Source organism: Oncorhynchus kisutch, linkage group LG15 (genome assembly GCF_002021735.2).
Source record: "Oncorhynchus kisutch isolate 150728-3 linkage group LG15, Okis_V2, whole genome shotgun sequence".
Classification (NCBI taxonomy): Eukaryota; Metazoa; Chordata; class Actinopteri; order Salmoniformes; family Salmonidae; genus Oncorhynchus; species Oncorhynchus kisutch.
In genome coordinates this window covers 59,030,121-59,051,964 of record NC_034188.2, presented here as the reverse complement: position 1 = coordinate 59,051,964, position 21,844 = coordinate 59,030,121, and the positions used below count along the sequence as shown (strand labels likewise).

At 43.7% G+C, this 21,844-nt stretch overlaps 1 protein-coding gene across 1 annotated transcript in view; it reads right to left on the bottom strand.

Moving 5' to 3' along the window:
• Positions 1-716: 716 nt before the first annotated feature.
• Positions 717-21,844, bottom strand: part of LOC109905599 (ubiquitin-associated and SH3 domain-containing protein B) — a 41,428-nt gene continuing 20,300 nt past the window's right edge. Inside the window, exons 2-14 of the mRNA XM_020503064.2 lie at positions 13,905-13,958; positions 13,071-13,257; positions 12,362-12,560; positions 9,931-10,100; positions 9,414-9,622; positions 8,997-9,144; positions 6,474-6,597; positions 4,256-4,378; positions 4,056-4,148; positions 3,079-3,223; positions 2,290-2,396; positions 1,834-1,943; positions 717-1,575 (exon numbers count right to left, since the gene is read on the bottom strand). Of these exons, the coding sequence (XP_020358653.1) occupies positions 1,438-1,575; positions 1,834-1,943; positions 2,290-2,396; positions 3,079-3,223; positions 4,056-4,148; positions 4,256-4,378; positions 6,474-6,597; positions 8,997-9,144; positions 9,414-9,622; positions 9,931-10,100; positions 12,362-12,560; positions 13,071-13,257; positions 13,905-13,958 (1,807 nt within the window). The 3' untranslated portion in view covers positions 717-1,437. The remainder of the gene's footprint in view (positions 1,576-1,833; positions 1,944-2,289; positions 2,397-3,078; positions 3,224-4,055; positions 4,149-4,255; positions 4,379-6,473; positions 6,598-8,996; positions 9,145-9,413; positions 9,623-9,930; positions 10,101-12,361; positions 12,561-13,070; positions 13,258-13,904; positions 13,959-21,844) is intronic.

Below are 21,844 nucleotides of genomic sequence, written 5' to 3'. Positions count from 1 at the left end.
TGTGGCAAACTTTAAACAACACTTTTTATGGATATCTTTATGAAATGGCTTTCTTCTTGCCACTCTTCCATAAAGGCCAGATTTGTGCAATATACGACTGATTGTTGTCCTATGGACAGAGTCTCCCACCTTAGCTGTAGATCTCTGCAGTTCATCCAGAGTGATCATGGGCCTCTTGGCTGCATCTCTGATCAGTCTTCTCCTTGTATGAGCTGAAAGTTTAGAGGGACGGCCAGGTCTTGGTAGATTTGCAGTGGTCTGATACTCCTTCCATTTCAATATTATCGCTTGCACAGTGCTCCTTGGGATGTTTAAAGCTTGGGAAATCTTTTTGTATCCAAATCCGGCTTTAAACTTCTTCACAACAGTATCTCGGACCTGCCTGGTGTGTTCCTTGTTCTTCATGATGCTCTCTGCGCTTTTAACGGACCTCTGAGACTATCACAGTGCAGGTGCATTTATACGGAGACTTGATTACACCCAGGTGGATTGTATTTATCATCATTAGTCATTTAGGTCAACATTGGATCATTCAGAGATCCTCACTGAACTTCTGGAGAGAGTTTGCTGCACTGAAAGTAAAGGGGCTGAATAATTTTGCATGCCCAATTTGTCAGTTTTTGATTTGTTAAAAAAGTTTGAAATATCCAATAAATTTCGTTCCACTTCATGATTGTGTCCCACTTGTTGTTGATTCTTCACAAATAAATACAGTTTTATATCTTTATGTTTGAAGCCTGAAATGTGGCAAAAGGTCGCAAAGTTCAAGGGGGCCGAATACTTTCGCAAGGCACTGTATGTTGGCTGCCATCTGGTCACATAACAACCAGGCAGACAGCTTTTTCTGGTTACCTTCGTTAACAAAACGTTTTTATACAACCAGCATACAACGTGACCATAAAGTCATAAACGATGTCATACTGAACACATTGCAAGGGATCATGAACTAAGTTTTGCATGTTTTCTCCCACAATGAGTTAAACTTTATACACACAGAAACACAGATTCCACACCGGGAAACATCCGAGAAATGACTTGCGGCTACAATCAAGGACTTTTGAGGATAACATCTGCAAGCGGGACTAGGGATACAATTGCTTTTCGAAACACAAACTACTCTGTTCGTTTTTTTAGGTCAATGTTCTCAACCTTGTGACTTCCTTCTGGCACGCAGTTGATGATATAATATGTAATGGTTCATGTGCTTAGCCTCCACGATCAACCAGGCCGAGACTTAGCCCTGCCCTCTCCACTCTCACTAACAACAATACTGTCAAATTAGAAATGTCAACAATACTGTCAAATGACAATATGTACAGTACAGTACATCCAGGTCCAACCACCCATTGACTCTGGTGGGGTCTTTCAGTGCTGTTTGACCAGAAACTACATCCTCGGGATGGGCCTGAGCAAGTCTGCTCTCCACGGAAGCGGATGTCATTCCTGGAGGAGGGTCTCCCTCCAGTTGAAGCTGTGGTTGGGCCCATGTGTGAGGGGCAGGATGGGCGGGTCCACCAGCTGCCAGACCCCCGTGTCACTCTGCTCCTCGCACGTACAGAAACCCAGGTAGGGGATCTACAGGATGGAAAGAGGCTCTCGTCAGCCGCAATAAAGGCAGAATGAAAGTTAGGAAGTGGGGTGGAAAGGCAGAGGGGGGAAAGAGAGAGAGAGAGAGAGAGAGAGAGGCAGACAAAGAGAGAGACAGACAGACAGAAACACAGATACAGAGAGATAGGCACAGGGTGAAAGTAAGAGTGAAAAAGAGTGAGGGGGAGACACACTGAGATCAAAATAAAATATCACATTGAGCGAGTAAAATAAACTTCAGCTGACCTTCCTGACTACTTGGATGAAGTCCTTGGAGGTCTGGGGGCTGCGGCCCTGGAGCTGTCGGGTGCAGGCCTCCAGAGAGGAAGCATGGGCCACAATCAGTATGTTGTTTCCTACAGAGTGAGAGATGAGGAGATGAGGGAAGGGAAGATCAACACGGACCAGATGAATCCCAAAGTCCATCCCACACAAGATGTTTCTGTATCACATCTGGGATTCAAATTGTATTGGTTTGCTTTCAAATGCCACAAGCATTTGATTGAGCCTGTCTAGCGTGGAGTGGGAGATGAACAGGGTTTGCACTTTTGGGACTATTCCGTTGATTCCATTGCGCCAGGCAAGCTCAATCGAGCACAGCTAAAGGATTTGAAAGATAGGTACTAATTGAATGCAGGACTGTTTTTTTATACACATCCCATCCAAAGCCACAGCAGTGACTGAACCCTGCATCATAATTACCCATGTTTTTGCAGTCAGACAGAATGTCTTTGGTCACTTGGTAGCTCCGGCTCACGTACGTGTCATAGGACTCCGACACTCTAAGTTTGCATATTGGGATGAGAGGTCTGTGGGAAGAAGGAGTGAGTACATGTGAGACAGAGGCATGGCTGAAAAGGCCCCGGCCCCGTCCAGCAACAACCCTTAGCCCCTACCTTTACCACTTCATGTACGTAGGTCAGAAGGAATTAAATAAGCATAGGCAACATGGTAGTAGCTCCATCATTTTCTTTGATAGGCTTAATGGAATGTTAACCATATGATTTGTACATATCTGCTTGTCTTTATACCTGTGCCTAGGCCCAAGGTTAAAGGGACTAGGGGTTGTTTCTGGATGGAGTGTAAATCTGCGTTTACACATGGAAGCGGCATCGCGCGGTGAAACATCGGCCATTCATCTTCAATGGAAGGAAAGCGAGAGAAGCGGAGAGTTGGCGAGGGACCGTTGAGCGATGCGAGCATGGGCGCGGGAGCTGAAAAGGGCAGGACTAAAGCTGGGGAAAGCAGAATTTTCATTAAATCCTCCATGATATGGTGAAGCGACTGACCAATCAATTCTCACGATAGCTTCCAAACCCTACTGGATTGGCTGACAATGGCTGTTAATACGTAGCACAACCCAGCTTGCTTGCTAGCTTGTTAGCACGAGGGCGAGGCTAGCGTGGCTAGGCAAGTGCCGCTTGTATAGTGTAAATGGCCAGTAAGAGTACAGTATGGAGGTGAACCAGGAAACAGTCTTGCCTGTATCACCTGTATGTTGTGTCAACACTGAAGTGGGATGCAGCCAGGTCTGTGGGAGGGATCCAGGCAGGAAGAGAGCTCCCAGAGACCCACTTGGTCCATTCGAATAGCCCTGGCTCCACTCTGATCTTCAGCTTGCCATCCTGCTGCAGACCTGCAAGGGGAGACAGAGAGGCGCATAAGCAAAAGAGCAAGACTGCAGCCTCTGCTGCACACACCAGCCCTGTCCAAAAACAACCCCTAGTCCCTTAGCCACTTACGTAGATCTGAAATGATTGGATTGAGATAAGCAATTTGGAGACAATTTCACTTAGCCTATCAGAAGGAAAGGGAACTACTACCATATTGGCTAAACTTATCAACCCCCTCTCAGATCTACATAAGTGCCTCGGAGAAAAGGGTTGGACCAGAACACATGATATGCTCTCAACTATGTTCATTGACAACATTTCAACCACTAAAGGGGCAATCCACAGTTGAAACAATAACAAAGCGTCCTCCCTGCCACTGTTTCGGGATGGGGCTGGAGAAATCTAATTCATAGACAGCGCTATGGATGCAAGAACTGACCATCCATGATATCAAATGATAGTTTTAACTATGTTTGTAGGCTATATAGTGTATTCTTACATTTACTTTGTTTACAAACATTGGAGTGAAAAAAGTGTATAATTTTGGTTCTAATGGAGTACAACACTAAACTCATGAAGCATTTATAAATGAGATTGTTCAAGAATCAATGGGTACATATAATTCATTTGTAAATTAAATTGTTCTCGAATCAATGGGTAGATACAATTAATTTACAAGTTATATTCTTCTAGAATCAATGGGTACATATCATTCATTTATAAGCCCCAAAATGGATGTAGAAACTGCAGATCGCCCTTTAATGTCTTCATCAGGGGTTAGAGAGGCGAACACAATCGATAATGCTTTTTATCCTAAGCAGGATTTGTGGTGGCAAGTAACTACATGCTGGTTACCTTTGAGGATGTTCTGAACAGTCTGGACACAGCGCAGAGAAGGCGAACAGTACACAAAGTCTATCACTGTGTTGCTCTCCAACAACGCCTGACCTGCAACACAGGCAGACAGATAGACAGAGGAATAGGTTGTTATCACACTGTAATGAAACATTAAACATGGAATTGGGCAGATAACATATGTGTTGACAACCACGTACCCACTATTTGTGCTTGTGTGGAACCAAACACAGTGATGGGGGTGTCCATGTCGTAATCTCGGTGTCCTCCATTCCACATGGGCAGGCTGACTGGCATGTTCAGGTTAGTGCGCACATATCTACCTGTAGAACAGAACACCACAACCCAGCACACTGCTGTTATGGTTTCAAAACCTACAAACAATACTGGCGTTTTATCTATCCAATCAAAACATCAGATTCATCCAACTCAACTTGTATGACTCCTTTGAAAGCACACTTGCTTTTAGGATTGATGCGCGATGTCTAATATTAAAGAAGTCTCGAGGTATTGCTCGCCTCAGATAGAGTACCTTATGATAAGCTGTAGACCACACTATCTACCAAGAGAGTTCTCATCTATATTATTCGTAGCCGTCTATTTACCACCACAGACCGATGCTGGCACTAAGACCGCACTCAGCCAACTCTATAAGGCCATAAGCAAACAAAAAAATGCTCATCCAGAAGCGGCACTCCTAGTGGCCGGGAACTTTAATGCAGGCAAACTTAAATCAGTTTTACCAAATATTTACCAGCATGTCACGTGCAACCAGAGGGAAAAAAACTCTAGACCACCTTTACTCCACACACAGAGATGCATCCAAAGCTCTCCCCACCCTCCATTTGGCAAAGCTATCCTCCTGATTCCTGCGTACAAGCAAAAACTAAAGCAGGAAGTACCAGTGTCTCGCTTAATACGGAAGTGGTCAGATGACACGGATGCTACGCTACAGGACTGTTTTGCTAGCACAGACTGGAATATGTTCCGGGATTCATCCAATGGCATTGAGGAGTATACCACCTCCGTCATCGGCTTCATCAATAAGCGTATCGAAGGACGTCTTTCCCCACAGTGACCGGATGTACATATCCTAATCAGAAGCCATGGATTACAGGCAATATCCGCATCGAGCTAAAGGCTAGAGCTGCTGCTTTCAAGGAGCGGGACACTAATCCGGATATTATCCGCTATGCCCTCAGTAGAACCATCAAACAAGCAAAGCGTCAATACAGGATTAAGACTGAATCTTACTACACCGGCTCTGACGCTCGTCGGATGAGGCATGGCTGTGAAAACTATTATGGACTACAAAGGCAACCCAGACGCGAGCTGCCCACTGAAGCGAGCCTACGAGACGAGCTAAATGCCTTTTATGCTCGCTTCGAGGCAAGCAACACTGAAGCATGCACGAGAGCACCAGCTGTTCTGGATGACTGTGTGATAACGCTCTTGGTAGCCGATGTGAGCAAGACCTTTAAACAGGTCAACACTCACAACGCCACGGGACCAGACGGATTACCAGGACGTGTACTCAAAGCATGCGCGGACTAACTGGCAAGTGTCTTCACTGGCATTTTGTGCCCACAAAGCTCATCACTAAGCTAAGGACACTGGGACTAAACACCTCCCTCTGGATCTTGGACTTCCTGACGGCAACAACATGTCTGCCACACTGATCCTCAACACCGGGATCCTTCAGGGGTGTGTACTCAGTCCCCTCCTGTACTCCCTGTTCACCCATAACTGTTTAGCCAAACACGACTCCAACACCATCATTAAGTTTGCTGACGACACAACATTGGTAGGCATGATCACCGACAACGGAGAGACAGCCTATAGGAGGGAGGTCAGAGAACTGGCAGTGTGGTGCCAAGACAACAACCTCTCCCTCAATGTGATCAAGACAAAGGAGCTGATAATGGTCTACAGGAAAAGGCAGGCAGAACAGGCCCCCAAAAACATTGATGGGGTTGTAATGGAGCGGTCGAGAGTTTTAAGTTCCTTGGTGTCCACATCACCAACAAACTATCATGGTCCAAACACACCAAGACAGTTATGAAGACAGCACGACAAAACCTTTTTCTCCCCAGGAGACTATTATACTGTATTTGCGTAGTCACTTCAGTCCTACCTACATGTATAAATTACCTCAACTAACCTGTACCCCAGCACACTTACTCGGTACCGGTACCCCCTGTATATAGCCTCGTTACTGTTATGTTATTGTGTTACTTTTAATTATTTTTTATGTTTTACTTTCGTTTATTTGGTAAATATTTTCTTAACTCTTTTTGAACTGCACTGTTTGTTAAGGGCTTGTACTGTAAGTAAGCATTTCACGGTATGGTCTACACTTGTTGTATCCGGCGCATGTGACAAATAAAGTTTTATTTGATTGGATTTGACTCTGCTCACCTTTGGAGTCAGAGCACAGTGAAAGCCACTGTTTCCCAAACACCACATCCATCCGCTCACCGTGCCGACAGACAAACAGGGTCCGCTTGGGCAGCTGAGAGTGATTGCTACCGACCCGAAGCACCTAAGAAACAATACAGTGAATTGGGGCATCAAATCCATAACATTTCCCAACATTTTCAAGAATTGATCAGTACACCAGAAAAACAGCTTTTGTATTGGAGCAAGGTTATTATAGTTTGTGTTTTTATATTCGTTTTTATTTACATTAGCTTGTATTTTTTTATTTGAAGTTCAGTTTAATTTCCTTTTCAGACCTGATTTGCTAGTTTTAATTTAGTTATAGTTGTATACAAATATTTATATTTCATTTTTCTATGATTTAGTTTCAGTTTTAGGGGCGACAGGTAGTCTAGGGTTAGAGTGTTGGGCCAGTAACCAAAAGGTTGCTAAATCAAATCCCCGAGCTGACAAGGTAAAAATCTGTCGTTCTGTCCCTGAACAAGGCAGTTAACCCAATGTTCCTAGGCCGTCATTGTAAATAAGAATATGTTCTTATTAACTGACTTGCATAGTTAAATAAAGGCTAAATAAATAAATAAATACATGTTTTGGTATTAGGGACAGAAAGCATGCGTTGGAGGCTAGGAGCCATTGCTGTTGTATAGTGTTTTGGGGATGTAATTTCTCGCAACTGAGGGCAGTAGTACAGTCGTGGACAAAAGTTGAGAATGACACAAATATTAATTTCCACAAAGTTTGCTGCTTCAGTGTCTTTAGATACTTTTGTCAGATGTTACTATGAAATACTGAAGTATAATTACAAGTGTTTCAGTGTCAAAGGCTTTCATTGACAATTACATGAAGTTGATGCAAAGAGTCAATATTTGCAGTGTTGACCCTTCTTTTTCAAGACCTCTGCAATCCGCCCTGGCATGCTGTCAATTAACTTCTGGGCCACATCCTGACTGATGGCAGCCCATTCTTGCATAATCAATGCTTGGAGTTTGTCAGAATTTGTGGGTTTTTGTTTGTCCACCCACCTCTTGAGGCTTGACCACGAGTTCTCAATGGGATTATGGTCTGGGGAGTTTCTGGCCATGGACCCAAAATATCAATGTTTTGTTCCCCGAACCACTTAGTTATCACTTTTGCCTCATGGCAAGGTGATCCATCATGCTGGAAAAGGCATTGTTCATCACCAAACTGTCCCTGGATGGTTGGGAGAAGTTGCTCTCGGAGGACGTGTTGGCACCATTCTTTATTCATGGCTGTGTTCTAAGGCAAAATTGTGAGTTAGCCCACTCCCTTGGCTGAGAAGCAACCCCACACATGAATGGTCTCAGGATGCTTTACGGTTGGCATGACACAGGACTGATGGTAGCGCTCACCTTCCGGATGCCCCAAAAAGGGGATTCATCAGAGAAAATGACTTTACCCAAGTCCTCAGCAGTCCAATCCCTGTACCTTTTGCAGAATATCTGTCTGTCCCTGATGTTTTTCCTGGAGAGAAGTGGCTTCTTTGCTGCCCTTCTTGACACCAGCCCATCCTCCAAAAGTCTTTGCCTCACTGTGTGTGCAGATGCACTCACACATGCCTGCTGCCATTCTGAGCAAGCGCTCTACTGGTGGTGCCCGATCCCGCAGCTGAATCAACTTTAGGAGCTGGTCCTGGCGCTTGCTGGACTTTCTTGGGCGCCCTGAAGCCTTCACAACAATTGAACCGCTCTCCTTGAAGTTCTTGATGATCCGATAAATGGTTGATTTAGGTGCAATCTTACTGGCAGCAATATCCTTGCCTGTGAAGCCCTTTTTGTGCAAAGCAATTATGACGGCACGTATTTCCTTGCAGGTAACCATGATTGACAGAGGAAGAACAATGATTCCAAGCACCACCCTCTTTTTGAAGCTTCCAGCCTGTTATTGGAACTCAATCAGCATGACAGAGTGATCTCCAGCCTTGTCCTCATCAACACTAACACCCGTGTTAACAAGAGAATCACTGACATGATGTCAGCTGGTCCTTTTGTGGCAGAGCTGAAATGCAGTGGAAATGTTTTTGGGGGATTCTGTTCATTTGCATGACAAAGAGGGACTTGGCAATTAATTGCAATTCATCTGATCATTCTTCATAACATTCTGGAGTATATGCAAATTGCCATCATACAAACTGAGGCAGCAGACTTTGTGAAAATGAATATTTGTGTAATTCTCAAAACTTTTGGCCACGACTGTACATACATTCTAAAGTCAATCTCAATGAGACTTGGATTTAATATGAATAGCGCAAAGACTGATGAAAAAAATATGGTGGAACGATTTGTTTTTGTTTTCATTTACTATGATAACATTGATTTGAAGTCATTCTTCAAGAATAATAAGAATCCTGCTGCATATCATGACCAGGACCAGGAATTTTTCCTGATCAGGATTAAACGCTAGGCACTAGTTATCCTGGTTAGGAAAAGCTGTATGGTTTAGTTAAAGAAACTTCTTTCTTTTCTTTGGAAAAAGTACCAGTACCTGCATGGGATGACAGATAAGGCTCGAAGTGGGTGTGTCCCCAGGGCTTGCGTTGTCGAGGCGACGGCTGTCCAGCAGTCCATCGAACAGGCCCCTTTCCCTGCTCTCTTTGTCGGAGGTGGCGGAGCAATTGAAGAAGGAGTGTGATCTGCACAGGGTAGAAGACAAGAGTTAACACAAATACTCACTACTACTCATTCATCACTACTGACTACTGAGCAGAACTCTCCATGCTCTTTTACAGTGTTCTGGCCCTGGGTACGGGTCAATTCCAATTCAAGATGCAAACAGTTCCTTCTGGATTGACTGAATTGAAATGAAATTGACCCCTGCCCCTATGTTCAGGACCCAGGACTGTAAGTAAGAAGTAAGAAGCACGCCAGGGGTGTAAGTAAGAAGCACATTCTGAGGGCTCACCCATGGAAGACCCAGGTGTCACACTCGTCTGCCCGGCCGACGTAGTTCTCAGGCAATAGGCCAGACAGCCCCGTGGCCAGGGAGGACCCGTAGACCCAGCCCTCGCTGGTGTTTTTCTGCTCCAAGGGAGACGTGAAGACAAAGTCACCCAGGACCAGCTCCAGCTCGTCCTCATTCTGAGGGGCGTAGGGATACATCACGCGCAGCGTCTGCAACAGAGGGAGAGAAGGACACAGCTTGAGCACACCAACGCTGTATCTAACACCAGAATACAGTACAGTACAATGCAAGGCTATAGGTCTAAATGGGCAAGCTCGTAAAGGGCCACTGTGATATTTACAGCTGTTTCTAAATTAATTATACTGTATATTCCCATTGATTCTTGAAGAATATCAATTATTATAAATGGCTCATGAGCTTGTCTTGTAGAAGGTACAAGGTCCATGTCATGGTGTTGATTAGTAGAAAGTACAAGAGTAGTATTGGATGTGAAATGAAAACAAAGTGTTATTATTACCTCATGATTGGCAAACCGAATGTCCCGGGAGAAAAGGACAGCCAGCCAATCACAGCCTAGCTTCACCTCGATTCCCTTGGCCAGCTTTTCCAGGGAGGTCAGGTGATTGGTGGGGAAGTAGTAGGCTAACGTCACATGGAGCTGCTTCTTATGGGGCTCTAAATGGACATCTGAGACAGAGAGAGGAGCATGAGTGAATAAAGGTAAAGAATATAAAGAAAGCCATTTCTGTGGGGCAAACTACTACAGTGGAAATCTAGCTCAGCAAATCATAGAACTACAGGCTTGAGCAAAATGTCCCCATATTTTCCAAGCAATCTTTTTTGACGTGTTATAATCCACCATGCACAATTTGAAATGAAGCTCCAAACTGCCGGTGCTTTATGGTGAGGATAATCTCTTTAGGATTAAGCATTACAGTCAGGGCCGGCGTCAGAACGAATCAGTTGGACAAGCATTTGATTTTTATTCACGGGCACATCCTGTGTGCTTACGCGCAAACACATTTTGTTAATGGGTGTTATGATAAAGACCATACACTCTTAGAAAAAAAGGTGCTATCTAGAACACAGAAGGGTTCTTTGGCTGTACCCATAGGAGAACCCTTTGAAGAACCATTTTTGGTTCCAGGTAGAACCCCTTTGGTTTCAATGTAGAACCCTTTCCACAGAGGGTTCTACATGGAACCCAAAAGGGTTCTATCTGTAACCAAAAAGGGTTTTACCAGCAACCAAAAAGGGTTCTCCTATGGGCTGAAGAACCGTTTTGGAACCCTTTTTTCTAAGAGTGTAGGCAGCTCGTGAATTTCAAGTTTGGGGAAGCTTACAATTTATCCTACCATTTCAACCTATCATGCGTGCCATACGACTATAGGCCTATGCAGCAGTAGGCCTATAACGTCCATCATCACCTAAATACATAGGACTAAAGCCGCAAAAGAAAAGTGGAAAATATCCTGATGAAAATTCTGGTTCTTTCAATCACATTAATATCTCTGCCTCCCTTTCTATCTGTCTTGACTTGAGCTATCGCTAGAGAAATGCAACATTGTACCAACTCGGCAGGTTGGCGTACTCAGACGCGAACGCTCCCTTCATGTTGTCAGGACAGAGAAACCACACACATGCTCATTGCTCACATGGAGCACTCCAAACAAAAGACAGTGAAAAAATTGACAAAACTCCTAAACGATGGTTATGAAATAAACCAAATCGTGTTTCTCACAAGTGTAGCAGGTTGTGAACTCTGCAAACAACGTTTCCACTCCGAGAATGAGAACGGTAAATGACTGTAATACATGCATTAACCGAAATGAATGTAACTAAATGACAGAGATGAACGGTACATTTACTAGGACTACTGGTTACATATGTAATGTTGAATTGACAAAAAGAAACAATCAAAGGGCCAACAATTCACACAATGAAACAATGACTGTGCAAGATTTGGCGGGAGACACCGGAGAACATTCTGGAGTGCTGAGTGCATGTATTCTGGAGAGAGACGCCCATATCTTCGCCATACACCCAGCCCCTTCTTCTAGTCTCAACATTTTATACTCAAGACACATTATCTTCACTCATTTTAGATGCTTTTCACTGACAGCCGCAACTCAATAATCAGCGAGGCCTATTGCCACGCGCTCTGCCCAAATTGCTGCCTACCCCAATAGGCATAGGCCTATACACTTGTGATTTGAAACAATCCACAGCAAAAAAACATTTTAAGAAGATAATGATCCTCTGTGGCCAAGTCAAGCTCTCTGGTAAAGTCTTTTTGAATGATTTTATTTAGACAGGAGTAATTATATGAAACCAAGTGGCTGAAACCATCTCGTATGTAATGACGAGATGCTCATGTCTCCGCCCTAACAATGTGAGTCGTTGTCCCAAAGGCTGGAATGCAGGTGACAAGTTTAGGTCTGCATATAAACGCAATGGGCTTATTCAGGACAGATTTGCGGGAGAGCAAGCCCTCTCATTTCGCCTCTTCCTCTCTGCTGAAACTAGCGAGCGAAACAGCACCCCTCTGTCTTACTATATGTAGCCCGTGTATCTGATGCTGTCTGGCCAGAAAAAGTATGACATGCCATACCCATTTTGTCTAGACAGCATCAGATACATGGTCCACACATACAGAGACAGAGACGAACTGTTTCACTCGCTCAGATGCTTAATCTGAGATTGATGTGTCTTTCTTTCTTTGCGTGTCTCAGTCAAATAATTGATCAGTCGGTAGGGCCCGCCAATAAATTCAGCCCTGATTACAGTCATCCCTTACCAGCTTAAAATATGTAATTTTCTGACCAAAGCATGTGGAGAGATAGACTGCCTGTAAAAAGGCAACGTGTGTATGCTTCTGTGTGTGTCTGGCGTGCTTGCGTGCGTGCGTGGGTGTGTGTCCATGTGTCACAGGTAGAGATAGTTCCTACCTGCTTTTCTGGCAGCCTCGGAAGCAAAGTCAGCAGCAAACTGCTTGAGGACATCTGCGATCTCATCCTCGACGAAGAGGCCTATGAAGTTGAAGGAGGTGTAGAGTTCCAGGGGCAGAGGGCTAGGGAAACGACCCCTCCATTGGCCAACCGTGGCCTGCAGGGCCTCCAACAGGGCATCCACCTTCTTGTCTGCACACTGCGGGACAGGGTAGAGTCTGAGTACCACACAAACACTGAGTCTTACATTAACATTTAGGGCCAGTTTTCCAGACACAGATTAGTCCTAGTCCTTGGACTTGTGCTCAATGGAGAATCACCATTAAAAGCACGTTTTAGTCCAGGACTAGGCTTAATCTGTATCTGAGAAACTGGCCCTTACTAGACAGATGTTACAGTCTCTTGACCTCAACGGGACTTCCTGGATAAATGCACACTTAGAAAAAAGGGTTCCAAAAGGGTTCTTCGGCTGTCCCCATAGAATAACTATTTTTGGTTACAGGTGGAACTTTTTTAGGTTCTACATGGAACCAAAAAGTGTTTTTCAAAGGCTTCACCTATTGGGACAGTCAAAGAACACCTTCAGCACCTTTTTTTTCATAAGTCTTAAGTAATATAATTACAATACTTCATGGTTAGCTGAATTCGAGGTAGCAGCATCCATGTGTTGATGTATGACGTGAGGTGTGTCATTTCCCCCTGGGCTCACCATGAAGAACTGGCAGAGCGTGATGTGGGGGAAGATGTTGTGGGCCTTGTTCTTGCCGCAGGAGACGCGGGACTGCTGCCAGAAGTGATGGAGCTGATTCTGCAGGGGTCCGCTGGGGCGCAGGTACAGGACGTACTCTCTGGGCAACGGGTCATCCAGGAAGGGGTCATCCACATGGGAGAACAGCCTGAGGAAGAGCAGGAGAAGAAGAAGAGGAGGAGGAGGCTTATCAACGACTGAGGTAGAAGATGTGTGTGTGTGGGGGGGAGCGGGGCTCCAATGCAGCTGTTTTGATCTCAATATGAAATCATTTCTGGGTAACAATTAAGTACCTTACTGTGATTGTTTCCATTTAAAATGGTCAAAAATAAACAAAAAAATTGCTTCTTAGAAAATAGTCATTTCTCAAGCAAGAACTTAGCTAGGACTGTCTGGGCGTGGTCTGAGTAGGGAGGGGAAACTGAAAAACTAGCTGTTATTGAAACAGAGGTTTGGAACTCTCTTTCTTATTGGTCTATTAACTAATTTACCATCTGGGGATGTCACCAGGCAGGCCAAAACTCCATCCCACCAAAACATGCTGAAACTTCAGACGATCTTTTCAAACAGCTCTTACACTAAAATGGCATCATTATACTTTTCACAATTTCTCAGTATTATTCCAACCTCATAGTGTGGAAATATATATAAAACCCAGGAAATGTTGACTGCACTGGGCCTTTAAAGAATTGTAGTCATTCACACATATGCAGCACAGCAGAGGGCAGCATAACACACATGGTTAATCTCTGGGAGTGTGTGTTTGTATACCTGTGCATGTGTGTTAGAACTCACCAGTCGCATGCTGCCTGTACACTCCTGCCTCCTGTTGATACTAGTGCCTTCAATCTGCAAAGACAGAAAACAGTGATGGCTACAATGCTTCCTTTTGAAGGCACAAAGTCAGAGTTCACCATCTCTGTTCCCTATTTGTCTGAGATAAGTGACCCAGGCTGCGTCCCAAGTAGTGCACAATATAGGGAAAAGGCTCCCATCTGGGAGGCACAGATTCACACAGTTGTAAGAAGCACTACTGAGGCAGAGTTCATACACTGTATCTTTAGTCATGTGGAGCATGGTTTAGCAGGAGTAACACAGCCTTTATTATAAACAGCGGAGTCTGATACAGTGGACAGTTATGCTAAGTTCATCATATGGTTTCAATAAGACACGCCAGAGGGAAGTGTGGAGGAGATTCCTTCGATACAGTATGAGTATGAATAAAACAAAGGTGTGAAGTGAACAACCCACCGCATATAATTTCCACTAAGCCATTTCAAATGTCAAAACCAATTCAATCCATGAAAATAGACACACATGCTAAGTCACTCTCCAAAATAGCAGACAACCGTATTGTGAGACAGCTTCCTAAATCCAGCAGCACCTGGAGGCCTGGTTAACAAGCAGTGGAGGGAGCATGCTGATTCTTATTAGGCCATCAAAACCTAATTGCAAACTATTTAAGGGAAGGAAAAAAACTTGGAAACTGCTAATGCGATTCACCTCTCTGGGGACTATAGTCTCCATGGCATCTGCAGCGGTGGAAACCAAGACAGCACCTAGTACCGAGACCTGGGGGACACCAGTAGGGCAGAGACAGACCCTCTCCAATGTAAATGTAGATGTTTGGTTTGAACAGGGCCTCTTGGCCTTACCTTTTGGCTCACTTATTAAAAGTACAAATACAATGTTGATCCACTTTAACTTACTTCTGTATCCGCAAACACGGGTTGACGCAATAGAGTCAAAAGGTATTAACCAACCAGTTTAACATTTGAGCTCCACCAGACACCCAAGTCAATCTGTGGAAAAGGGTAGTACAGATGCTTAATGGTATATCTACCGTAAGATTGTAGGACATATTTCACCTTTCACCCAGGCCCTTCAACAGTACTAGTTTAAACTTGACAATACTAGGATTGTGTGAAGATGCAATGTTGCGGACAGGGAGTGTCCACAGAGGATTGATTTCATGCATTACATCAGCCAAACATACAGTGGGGCAAAAAAGTATTTAGTCAGCCACCAATTGTGTAAGTTCTCCCACTTAAAAAGATGAGAGAGGCCTGTAATTTTCATCATAGGTACACTTCAACTATGACAGACAAAATGAGAAAAGAAATCCAGAAAATCACATTGTAGTATTTTTATGAATTTATTTGCAAATGATGGTGGAAAATAAGTATTTGGTCAATAACAAAAGTTTATCTCAATACTTTGTTATATACCCTTTGTTGGCAATGACAGAGGTCAAACGTTTTCTGTAAGTCTTCACAAGGTTTTCACCCACTGTTGCTGGTATTTTGGCCCATTCCTCCATGCAGATCTCCTCTAGAGCAGTGATGTTTTGGGGCTGTTGCTGGGCAACACGGACTTTCAACTCCCTCCAAAGATTTTCTATGGGGTTGAGATCTGGAGACTGGCTAGGCCATTCCAGGACCTTGAAACACTCCTTCGTTGCTAGGGCGGTGTGTTTGGGATCATTGTCATGCTGAAAGACCAAGCCACGTTTCATCTTCAATGCCCTTGCTGATGGAAGGAGGTTTTCACTCAAAATCTCACGATACATGGCCCCATTCATTCTTTCCTTTACACGGATCAGTCGTCCTGGTCCCTTTGCAGAAAAACAGCCCCAAAGCATGATGTTTGCACCCCCATGCTTCACAGTAGGCATGGTGTTCTTTGGTTGCAACTCAGCATTCTTTGTCCTCCAAACACGACGAGTTGAGTTTTTACCAAAAAGTTATATTTTGGTTTCATCTGACCATATGACATTCTCCCAATCTTCTTCTGGATCATCCAAATGCTCTCTAGCAAACTTCAGACGGGCCTGGACATGTACTGGCTTAAGCAGGGGGACACGTCTGGCACTGCAGGATTTGAGTCCCTGGCGGCATAGTGTGTTACTGATGGTAGGCTTTGTTACTTTGGTCCCAGCTCTCTGCAGGTCATTCACTAGGTCCCCCCGTGTGGTTCTGGGATTTTTGCTCACCGTGCTTGTGATCATTTTGACCCCACGGGGTGAGATCTTGCGTGGAGCCCCAGATCGAGGGAGATTATCAGTGGTCTTGTATGTCTTCCATTTCCTAATAATTGCTCCCACAGTTGATTTCTTCAAACCAAGCTGCTTACCTATTGCAGATTCAGTCTTCCCAGCCTGGCGCAGGTCTACAATTTTGTTTCTGGTGTCCTTTGACAGCTCTTTGGTCTTGGCCATAGTGGAGTTTGGAGTGTGACTGTTTGAGGTTGTGGACAAGTGTCTTTTATAATGATAACAAGTTCAAACACGTGTCATTAATACAGGTAACAAGTGAAGGATAGAGGAGCCTCTTAAAGAATAAGTTACAGGTCTGTGAGAGCCAGAAATCTTGCTTGTTTGTAGGTGACCATAAATACTTATTTTCCACCATAATTTGCAAATAAATTCATTAAAAATCTTACAATGTCATTTTCTGGATTTTTTTTCTCATTTTGTATGTCATAGTTGAAGTGTACCTTGCACAATTGGTGGCTGACTAAATACTTTTTTGCCCCACTGTATGAGGCCACAGGGGAGCAGCTACATAGGAACAACAAACACTCTACCCTCACACAGGAAATGCTCAATACGTGTGCATGTATCTCTTTAATCTTTGATCATTCGCTCCAACTCAACATAGGGCTCCCATATTGAGTTAATTCAAATGTCTCCCTACATCAGAGGCAGTGTCACAGGTTACATGGCCTGAAGTTCGTCATTACACCAGTCACAGATATGAAGACATGGGAGAGCAACTACATAGGAACCACAAACACTCTACCATCACACAGTAAAGGCTCAATGTGTGCATGTGTCTCTTGTATTTCAATATGAATATCTTTAAGGACCATATACACCCATATCATTATATTGTTGGGGTATACCCACACGATTCCAACACAGAAAAGCTGATTTTCAACATACTTCCTTAAACATTTTTGGGAAATTATTTCACTCATATTGTAATTAATTATATATTTTTTATTATATATGAATGATCATATTTCATAGAAATCTGGAAACACTGACAGTTGCTTTAAAGGAGGCTACAATTGTCAGATCAACTGGGTGTCCTGCCACAAGACTGGCTTTAGCCCGAGATAAAACTGAATATAACTGAGCTAAAAACCTGGGTATTAGTTTAGGTAGCTAATGCTAGTCTTCAGGTCTAAGGCGCAGTTACTCCTTAGACCAAAAGTGAGTGTGTATACGGTTGAAGTCAGAAGTTTGCATACACCTTAGCCAAATACATTTAAACTCAGTTTCACAAATCCTGACATTTAACCCTCATAAAAATTCCCTGTCTTAAGGATCACCACTTTATTTTAAGAATGTGAAATGTCAGAATAATAGTAGAGAGAATGATTTATTTCAGCTTTTATTTCATTCATCACATCCCCAGTGGGTCAGAAGTTTACACACACTCAATTAGTATTTGGTAGTCCCTCCTGCAACAAAGCACCCCCACAACATGATGCTGCCACCCCCGTGCTTCAAGGTTGGGATGGTGTTCTTCGGCTTGCAAGCCTCCCCCGTTTCCTCCAAACATAATGATGGTCAATATGGCCAAACAGATCTATTTTGACCAGAGGACATTTCTCCAAAAAGTACGATCTTTGTCCCCATGTGAAGTTGCAAACCGTTGTCGGGCTGTTTATGTCGGGTTTGTAGCAGTGACTTCTTCCTTGCTGAGTGGCCTTTCAGGTTATGTCGATATAGGACTTGTTTTACTGTGGATATAGATACTTTGTACCTGTTTCCTCCAGCATCTTCACAAGGTCCTTTGCTGTTGTTCTGGGATTGATTTGCACTTTTCGCACCAAAGTACATTCATCTTCTGGAGACAGAAAGCGTCTCCTTCCTGAGCGGTATGACGGCTGTATGGTACCATGGTGTTTATACTTGTGTACTATTGTTTGTACAGATGAACGTGGTACCTTCAGGCATTTGGAAATTGCTCCCAAGGATGAACCAGACTTGTGGAGGTCTACAATTTTTCTTCTGAGGTCTTGGCCTTGGTCTTGATTTTCCCATGATGTCAAGCAAAGAGGCACTGAGTCTGAAGGTAGGCCTTGAAATACATCCACAGGTACACCTTCAATTGACTCAAATTATGTCAATTAGCCTATCAGAAGCTTCTAAAGCCATGACATCATTTTCTGGAATTTTCCAAGCTGTTTAAAGGCACAGTTTACTTAGTGTATGTAAACTTCTGACCCACTGGAATTGTGATACAGTGAATAATAAGTGAAATAATTTGTCTGCATACAATTGTTGGAAAAATTACCTGTGTCATGCACAAAGTAGATGTCCTAACTGACTTGCCAAAACTATAGTTTGTTCACAAGAAATTTGTGGAGTGGTTGAAAAACTAGTTTTCATGACTCCAACGGTAGTGTATGTAAACTTCTGACTTCAACTGTATATGACAAGCCCTGTTCCAGAGTGGAACCTAAATGTGGCCCATGTACCAAGTGTGTATCAAATTCTGAATCAAAGGAGGTGCAGCGATCAGATCTCTGTAACTAAATATATTAGGTGCATAACACAATCATGCATAGAAAAGCCACAGTTGTGTGAGTTCAGCTACATTCAGCTCAAAGTTGTTCCAACCTCAATGGAAAAAACAGGCAGCTGCTTTTGACTTGTGGCCTGTTCTCCGTTCTGGAGATCCTCTGTGAACCGCACAGGCCTCAGTCCAACATCCTGAAAAAGGTAGCGAAAGCATTCTCGCTGTCAGGCGGTCTATGGGCTGCGCTGAAGTGAACCCCTTAAGAGTATCACAGTGCTTCCCCATCTACACTTCAGATGCTTCTGACAGGAAACACTTCAGAAGTAAATCAGCTGAGGACAATGTGGTCTGTCTTTCTCAGATCTGAACCAGGTGTAAAAATAAGCTGTGGTCACACAGACAGACAGACAGACAGACTGTCTGTCTGTCTGTCTGCCTGTCTGAGAGAGAGAGACAGAGAGAGAGAGAGAGAGGAGAGACAGAGAGAGAGATAGAGAGAGAGGAGAGACAGAGAGAGAGAGAGAGAGGAGAGACAGAGAGAGAGAGAGAGAGAGAGGCGAAAGCCATGCGTCCTTCAAAACACAACCCTGTCAAACCGCACTGCTGGCTTAACCAGGAAGCCAGCCGCACCAATGTGCTGGAGGAAACACCGTACAACTGGCGGCTATAGTCAGCATGCATGCACCCGGCTCGTCGCAAGAGCGCAATTGGACAAGGATATCCCGGCTGGCCAAACCCTCCCCTAACCCAGACGACACTGGGACAATTTTGCGTCACATCATGTATCCCGATCACGGCCGGCTGCGACACAGCCCAGGATCGAACCCGGATCTGTAGTGACGCCTTAAGCACGGCAGTGCCTTAGACCGCTGCACCACTCAGGAAGCCCTGTGATTTTAATTTCAGAAATCTGTTCCCAAGTATTCCCACACATAATAGAGAGATGTAATCGTACACAAATAATAATTCATAATAATTGATTGGATTTATATAGCACATTTCTACTAACTGAGGTACTCTAAGCGCTTTACATAGTTGGGGGAAACTCATCTCATCCACCATCAATGTGTAGCACCAACCTCAGTGATGCACAGGGACCATTTTTGTGCCAGAACCACACATCAGCTATCAGATGGAGAGCTGAGGAGTGATATATGTCAATTAGGAATGAAGGGGATGATTAAGTGGCCATGATGGAATGTGGCCAGATTGGGAATTGAGCCATGACACCGAGGTGAACACCCCTAATCTTACAATAAGTGCCATGGGATTTTGAGTGACCACAGAGAGTCAGGACACCCGTTTTAACGTCCCATCTGAAAGACGGCACCCTACGCACGACAATGTTCCCAAATGTAATTAAGGTTTGAAATGATTACATTTTTGTCAAATATTAAATCCTTCTAGGCTTCTTGCGGTCAGTTTGCAGTGGAAATGTTTTTATTTTATTATTATGTTCCGGCCCCCCGACCGTCCACTTTAAGAACAAATTGGCCCGTGGCTGAATCTAGTTGATGATGCCTAAGTTGACAGAGACACAGAGCCAGCAACAGCAGTGCTGTGCTGTGGTCGTCCACCACAGCAGGATGAGAACTGCATCAAGTATGAACATGGTGTAGACACTGACTCTTAATTGAGCATAAATGCTATTTTTCTGGTCCCTGATGTCATTTAAATTCAATTCAACTTTATTTGACCCTACGGCTATTACAATTTTAATGACGTTCCCAGAATAGACCTTTGTTTGAGCAGTAAAGTAGTCTTACCAGGGCTGGGGTGAATTTATAAATGGAATTCAAATGAATTTCATTATGACTGAACTACTGTGATAGTGTTGTGTGTCTGTAGCATGGAAGAGCTCAGCTTCATCCTGAGGTATTTATTTACACTATCCCCCCACACACCCATGTCTTGCACTCAATTTCTCAACCGATCACATCTGTCCAGCAATAACATGACATCAACGATCCATGTGCACTTGTAATTGACTACATTTTGATCTGTGAGTTTGGGTGCAAGGCTTGGACCCAGTTGAATCCAGTTTCCTCCCGAGCTGATGAAGTACAAATGCTGTACAACATTCTGTTTTGTGAGCTAATATAATTTTTGTCCAATCTCTCTGGGAAAAATAAAATAAATATGAACATTTCAAAACACACAATGTCGTCTGCAACTGATCAAAGTATGGGGGAAATCAACGTAGAAGACCGTCCTTGAGAGCCTTCTCACCAATCACCAAGTTATCACTCCCTAGGAGTCTACAGATCATATACCAACTTTAATTTGTGTAATAACAATCTCTCGTGACAGCCTTAACATCTAGTGGCTGATTTGGTCGTGGGTGTAGAGTCTAGTGCAATAATAACTGTTCATATAGTGCTGAAATACTTACTCTACTACAGTGTATGGAGCGACATGGGAAGTCAGCTTGTCTCAGTCCATGGTTCATGATCTATTCTAGTGTATTTCTATACCCATTGATCATTTAACCTTGTGTTACATGGATTGCTTGTTATTCAGATCAGAGTCAGTGGTTGTAAAGGACTTTATCACACAAACTAAACATTCTTGAAGGTTAGAAAACCACTTGCTTTTTCTAACGCCCACTACGCTATGAAAGTGAGATTTTCCAACCAGAGAGTTCCTGTGAGCTTCTCAAGACAGGAAGAGGAACAGATGAGCCTCTAAGCAGGACACCCCCACAATCAGCACACTCGTGTACGTATGTATTAGTACACCAAGTGTATGTGTGTGTCTGTGTGCACGTTTTTGAGGTGCACAAATAAACTAACACGTCCTTTTGTAGCACTGTAGACAGCATTATGTTCCTTCTTCTGAGTAATACAATGTAGGACTTCATAATTGGGCAGACATACAAGTACACATGGAGACAATGACTAATATTGTCCAAAGGTTCTGAAAAAGAACTAACTATGAAGCTGAGGAAACCAGGGGTTAGTTAGTCAACCTTTAAGCTGAACTTTAGTCACTTAATTTCCACATGTTGAAAGACTGAATCATAAGGAATAATTGATACCCAAAAGGTGTTGTGAAGACCACGAGATGAACAAGGAGACAATTAAATGTCAAGTTGGTCAGGACAGGCTGAGATAGCAATAAAGGGCTACAACACCCCACCAGATCTGTGATTAAGCCCGGGTTTCAACCCAAGGCACGGCATAGGGCAGCCCAATAGACAACCGA